The sequence below is a fragment of the Amia ocellicauda genome, unplaced genomic scaffold (assembly GCF_036373705.1).
Source record: "Amia ocellicauda isolate fAmiCal2 unplaced genomic scaffold, fAmiCal2.hap1 HAP1_SCAFFOLD_403, whole genome shotgun sequence".
NCBI lineage: Eukaryota > Metazoa > Chordata > Actinopteri > Amiiformes > Amiidae > Amia > Amia ocellicauda.
This window is the reverse complement of record NW_027102977.1, coordinates 1-6,667: the sequence shown is the minus strand read 5'-3', so window position 1 is coordinate 6,667 and position 6,667 is coordinate 1. Positions and strand designations below refer to the sequence as shown.

Sequence of the window (6,667 nt, the reverse complement as noted above, 5' to 3'; positions counted from 1 at the left end):
CCACCATGGCCAAGACCAAAGAGCTGTCCAAGGATGTCAGGGACAAGATTGTAGACCTACACAAGGCTGGAATGGGCTACAAGACCATCGCCAAGCAGCTTGGTGAAAAGGTGACAACAGTTGGTGCGATTATTCGCAAATGGAAGAAACGTAAAATAACTGTCTGTCTCACTTGGTCTGGGGTTCCATGCAAGATCTCACCTCGTGCAGTTTCATTGATCATGAGAACGGTGAGGAATCAGCCCAGACTACACGGGAGGATCTTGTTAATGATCTCAAGGCAGCTGGGACCATAGTCACCAAGAAAACAATTGGTAACACACTACGCCGTGAAGGACTGAAATCCTGCAGCGCCCGCAAGGTCCCCCTGCTCAAGAAAGCACATGTACAGGCCCGTCTGAAGTTTGCCAACATCTGAATGATTCAGAGGAGAACTGGGTGAAAGTGTTGTGGTCAGATGAGACCAAAATCGAGCTCTTTGGCATCAACTCAACTCGCCGTGTTTGGAGGAGGAGGAATGACCCCAAGAACACCATCCCCACCGTCAAACATGGAGGTGGAAACATTATGCTTTGGGGTGTTTTTCTGCTAAGGGGACAGGACAACTGCACCGCATCAAAGGGACAATGGACGGGGCCATGTACCGTCAAATCTTGGGTGAGAACCTCCTTCCCTCAGCCAGGGCATTGAAAATGGGTCGTGGATGGGTATTCCAGCATGACAATGACCCAAAACACACAGCCAAGGCAACAAAAGAGTGGCTCAAGAAGAAGCACATTAAGGTCCTGGAGTGGCCTAGCCAGTCTCCAGACCTTAATCCCATAGAAAATCTGTGGAGGGAGCTGAAGGTTCGAGTTGCCAAACGTCAGCCTCGAAACCTTAATGACTTGGAGAGGATCTGCAAAGAGGAGTGGGACAAAATCCCTCCTGAGATGTGTGCAAACCTGGTGGCCAACTACAAGAAACGTCTGACCTCTGTGATTGCCAACAAGGGTTTTGCCACCAAGTACTAAGTCGAAGGGGTCAAATACTTATTTCCCTCATTAACATGCAAATCAATTTATAACTTTTTTGAAATGTGTTTTTCTGGATTTTTTTGTTTTTATTCTGTCTCTCACTGTTAAAATACACCTACCATTAAAATTATAGACTGATCATTTCTTTGTCAGTGGGCAAACGTACAAAATCAGCAGGGGATCAAATACTTTTTTCCCTCACTGTATAAGATAGGGGAACATGCAGTATACGTTTTGGAGAGCTGATAATTTGGTCTCATGTCATGTGTAAGATGATCCACATTGATCAAAGGGTCTTCATTTAATTTGAAACTGGTACTTGTATTTCATGTTATTTCACTTTTCCCCCCAGATAAATAGGTCAGGCTTATTTTTATTAGAGACAATAATAATAATAATAATAATAATCTGAGTCATCAGTGTAGGCTGTGCCTTCAGAAATGTCTCTGTTGTGAAGCAAACTTTTGCACCTTGATCCTCAATGGAGTAGTGAGATGCAAACGAAGATGTCTCCTGTATGGATAGAAAACTCAATGCATGAAACTTCAATTTTTCTCTGAGATCTGAAACAATAAAATATATATAGTAGTTGAAGTTATATAACCCTCTGTATGTCACTAAGGACAATTTTTCATTAGCGACATTCACTAGGGATGATACAGGCAAATAATTGGTTGTTAGCTTTCTACCTGGTGCTGGTGCTTTTAATTTTACTTCAGATTTTTGCATGTTTGGGTGATGCAATGGTTGCTTTTGGTTGAGTAACCTGAATGCAGAGAAGATTATATAGAACTCTTGCTCGCTCACTCACTCTCTCTCTCTCTCTCTTTCACTCTCCCGTTTGTTCTGGGTTGCTCATACAGGAGCCCATTGATCATCGGCGTCAGGGTGCAGTTGGGAACCAGGTTAACGATGGCAGAGGGAGGAAAATCACTAAACGTTTAGTGGACATCCGGGAGCTGAATGAGCAAGCCAAAGTGATCGACGACCTAAAGTTAGTTTTCCATTATCCCTGTTACATAACACTGCCATCCCCAGATCAGTTCATGTGTTAAACTTGCTTATCTTTTCTTTCCTTTCTCCTTTTTTTTTGTATTCAGGAAACTAGGGGCAAGTGAAGGGACAATTAACCAGGAAATCCAGCGCTATCAGCAGCTGGAGTCTGTGGCTGTGAATGACATCAGAAGAGATGTTCGGAAAAAGCTGAGGCGATCCAGCATGAGGGTCAGTGATTCTGTGAAAAGAGAGAGAGACCTGAAAGGATCTGTTTGAATTTTAGCATGGTTGCAAACAGTCCCTTGCAAAAGTATTCACCCCCCTGTAAAGTTTCCTGGTTGTGTTGCTGTCCGAGTTTGCGATAATGAAACTTTTCCACTTTATATTTAGATACCATCTAATCCAAACTGATGAAGCAAAACATGCTGATATTAAGTAAATAAAGTTAGATTTTAAAAGAAAATTAGAATTTTTTTAACCCATTTGCTATGGCAACCCTAAATCAGTTCAGGTGCAAAATATTTGTTTGAAAGGTTACAAAATCAGTGTTATGGTCTCTTTCTGTGTAATCAATGGGTTTTAACTTGACTCGACTTGAGTAAAGCTTTCTGGATGTTTCCTCAGTTAAATATTGAATTTCGCATATTGATATGCCAAACCAACCAGGAAGACCGAGGAGTTTTCTGAACAAGTGGGGGGGGAAAGTGGTAGAGAAGCACAGATCAGGAGAAGGTTACACAAAAAATTCAAAGTCACTCAATTCAGTGACCAAGACCAATATTAAGAAGTGCAATATGCGTCACAACACCCAGTCACTACCTAGATCAGGACACCTGTCCAAACTTGAGCAGGAAACTGGTTAAGGATGCCAATGTAAAGCCAGCAGTGACTTTGTTCTCGGAGTTCTACATCTGACATGGGAGTCAGTGTTCATACATCAACAATATCCCATTCCCTACAAAAAGCTGACCTGTGTGAGCGAGTGGCAAGAAAGCAGCAAATACTGAATAATTACTGACCCTTTCGTAAACTTGAAGTTAGTGACAAAGCATATAAATGATACTGCAAAAGTTTTGAGTTCAGGCCAGCCAAATTCAAGGCATTACATCTGGCCCAAGCCAAGCATGACGCATCACCCAGTCAACACTACCTCAACTATCAGGCATGGTGGGGACAGCATCGTGATAAGGGGGATGCTTCTCATCAGTAGGGAATTGGAAACTTGTCAAGAATGAGGGGGCAATGGATGGTGCTAAATACAGGTGAATCCTAGGGGAAAACAGCCAAGAATCTATTCTGGATTGTTGAAATTACATTTCAGCAGGACAAGGCCAAAGCCTTAACTTTGAAATGCATTTAAGATGATGACACAAGTTATGTATTTCACAGTGAGAAGTTTGCGATGTATCAATTTGACATTTTGTCAATGGTGTTTCAACAGGCTGCTTCTTTAAAAGATAAATGGGGTCTAGGATACAAACCCAGCTATAACCGCTCAAAAAGTATTGCAGCTGCAGGGAGACCTCCACTGAAGAGAATGGAAAGGGCAAGGTAATGTATGCTTCACACACGTATGTATATGTAAACATCTGCACTGTATAAAGTAGTAGTTATATAATGAATATGCTTTTAACATAAATTCAGGGCTTGTGCAGCTGACGTTAATAATGATAGCTTTCGTCTTGAAACAGTATGTTAATTGTGGTCAAGTCTTGGGTACTTGACTGTGTACTCAAACATTTTGTCCGGAAGTACTGTACTGTAGCAGCTATTTTCTTATCTTGTTTAAAAATGCTGATGTCGTGTTTGGAAAGATTCTCTGTGAAAGAGCAGGGAGTTTTTATTTCATGTTGATTTGTGTTCATCAACACTAGAATTGGTGATGTAGAAGACCTCCCAGAAATCAGAGTGGATGCCTCCTCTCCTGGACCTCGAGTCACCTTCAACATACAGGACACGGTACAAAATGGCAAACAGTGCATTTTGAAAACCTTTTTTTTACTGTAGTAACCAAGGAACTCTGAACTGTATTCGCAACATCATCCATATCCACATTCCTCCATGTCATACAGTCCATTCAAAACAAATATGCTGAACAGGATTTTGACAGTTTGTGCTCAGAGCTAAGCAGCTGGGTAGATAGCTAGTCGGGCTTTATCAATACAGTGGCCAAAGTCTGCCTTTTGGCATACTGAGCTATGAAGTATTTGACAGTGTTTCTGTAAATTAAAGTCTTGCTGGTTATAAATTTAAATGGTGTCAGGGGTGCTGTATCGAGAAACCAATATAGTCCATGTGCTCATTCATAGATAAACCTACTGAATTAGTTATATTGCTGGACATGATAGTGCCTGTCTATATTGCAAATGAGTTATTAATTCAGTAATTCCAAATGAGATTTCTCTTTGTAGCACACAAGAGAAAAGCAATGGTCACTTAAATTCCTGAGGTGTATAATTCATTTATTTGCAATTGAAATCCAATTCAAGATTATAGTCAAATGTCTTGCAATTTAATGCAGCTTCCTTTGGATGTTTTAATATTAATTCAACATTTTTGTTTTGTTTTTGCGGCTATGCAGTTTATGAATTACATTTTGGAACCAAGAAAATCTGTTTTCCTTCCCGTATTAAGTTCCAAAAACAGTAAATACATTTGTTTCCCATTTATAACGCATTGGGAGCAATTACAGTGTCGGCTTTGTCATAGCTTCCAGTTGAGTTTCTTTTGAAGTTTTTCATTTTGACTTAATTGTATTAATCTTTTTTAAAGATAAATAATCTGGATTTCGACATTTCAAGTCTTCCTGTCAGTCCTGGAGAAATGTGTTTCAAGGTATTCGTAAGAAGTGTCCAACCAATGAAAATAGAATAAATAAATTAATTTTCCTGGCCAACTAACAAAAAAATCCTAACCGAAAAATCTTGACTTTCCTGAACGTGCATATTCAATACAAAAGAATATACAGAATACCCTTCTTCAAGACTATCCTTACAGACATCAATAACAATTAATAATTATATATGCATTTTATAAAATTCACTAAAAGTGATTATTTTGTTTTACTAAATAGTTTGAAATGAATTTATATTTAGTAGCTTCTTTTTAGAAAAATAGATCACAAACTGTGCACCACTGATATTCTGCCTCAAAATATGCCCTGATATTTTGCCTTGAGGAGTATTGTATTGTTATAACGGCATTTTACTTTGAAGTTGCACACATAAAAACAGAATATGATGGTCACTTTTTAAACTCAAATTAATATGTGCATAAGCCAGGAAAGTGATACTACATTCAGATTCGATTATCATCTGCCTTACATAATTATCTTGTTCTAGAATTCTACATATTCTTAAGGTATTTTGAATTTGCATGTAAAGCCTAATCTCACTGACTGTTCTGATTCAGAGTTGGTGATCTCTCCCCTTGGCCTTTTCTCTTTAATATGAGGGTCTGCTATTCATCTTTGACTTTCTCTGTATTCACTTTTTTATTTAATGTATTTACACATCTAAGTATCCATTCCAGTTGGCAGTATTTATTACAAATCAAATTAGTGTTTCCAGTAAGCAGCTGTTATAGCTGTTAAGGCAAATTTGATGGATTTTGAAAACTAGGTTTTCCCAGTTTTTAAAGATTGTTTGGAAACTGATGGATAGCTAATCTACTCAATATGAGGTCACACATTCAGTACACACAGGTTTCTCTTGGGAAATGGGTGTCTTCAGCTTTCGCTGAGGCTTCGTCATCATGGTCTCGAGTGAGTTTCTTCACTGCATCACTTCTCATTCATTCTTTGTCTGAACGCTTCTGTCTGCTCAAAGAAATGTGCATGAACTTTGAGCACCAAAACCAAACAAAACCAAAGACCTCTCAAAAAATAATACCAGCAGATATGAGCCAAACTCTAGAATTGGACTGAGATACATTTATTAACTATTGTATGAAATAAAACTACAAGAAAACATTTATTAATTATATTGACACATTTCAAAACAATTAAAATGGAAAATACTTATTTTATTTTTCCTGTGAGTCACATGATAATTTGCTTAGTTAGCTTTTACATACAATACACCTTTATGAAATAAAGCATTAAACACTTTGGGCTCTTGTCCAGATGTGCGATTCTAGTAGTAAAGACATCTTGGCAAATATCTGCTTGAGAGGGAATTGTGATATATGACCACGGTCTGCTGACCGCCAATTAACTATGAATTTTGACTTTTTTCATGCGGCAATCAGTTTCCGGAGGAGACAGAAATGGACCTGTTGTCTGTCGCCATTGACGAGCCACCTCATTTCCCATCTGTTAGTGATGGATCATTTTCAGTGTTCAGTACACCCGCAACCACCCCCGCCGTCTTCTCACCAAGCATTCCCTTCCAGCATGAGGACAGCCGGCGAGAGGACAGCTCCTTGTCTTCAAGTGAGGACTCTGACAAAGATGAGGAGTTTGAGAGAGAGAGGCCGTCCTACACCTACAGGAGGACAATGTGAGCCCTGCTCTTTTCTTCCCTGCCTTACCAGAGTGTAGATCGAAAGACGTTTTATACGTTTCACTCAAATATAACTAGTGAACAGAAATCAGTGATTTTATGAAATTACATGTAGTACCCTGAATATTTGATCTTTATTTGATTTCAACATAC

General features: G+C 39.1%; 1 protein-coding gene across 1 annotated transcript; it reads left to right on the top strand.

Moving 5' to 3' along the window:
• Positions 1–1,227: 1,227 nt before the first annotated feature.
• LOC136735100 (bridge-like lipid transfer protein family member 1) lies at positions 1,228–6,511 on the top strand (the record flags this gene model as incomplete). Its single annotated transcript, XM_066698005.1, has 6 exons — positions 1,228–2,010; positions 2,117–2,240; positions 3,454–3,563; positions 3,887–3,971; positions 4,785–4,847; positions 6,261–6,511. Coding segments are annotated over exons 1-6 (857 nt in total), but the record flags the coding sequence as incomplete, so codon positions are not given.
• Positions 6,512–6,667: the final 156 nt, after the last annotated feature.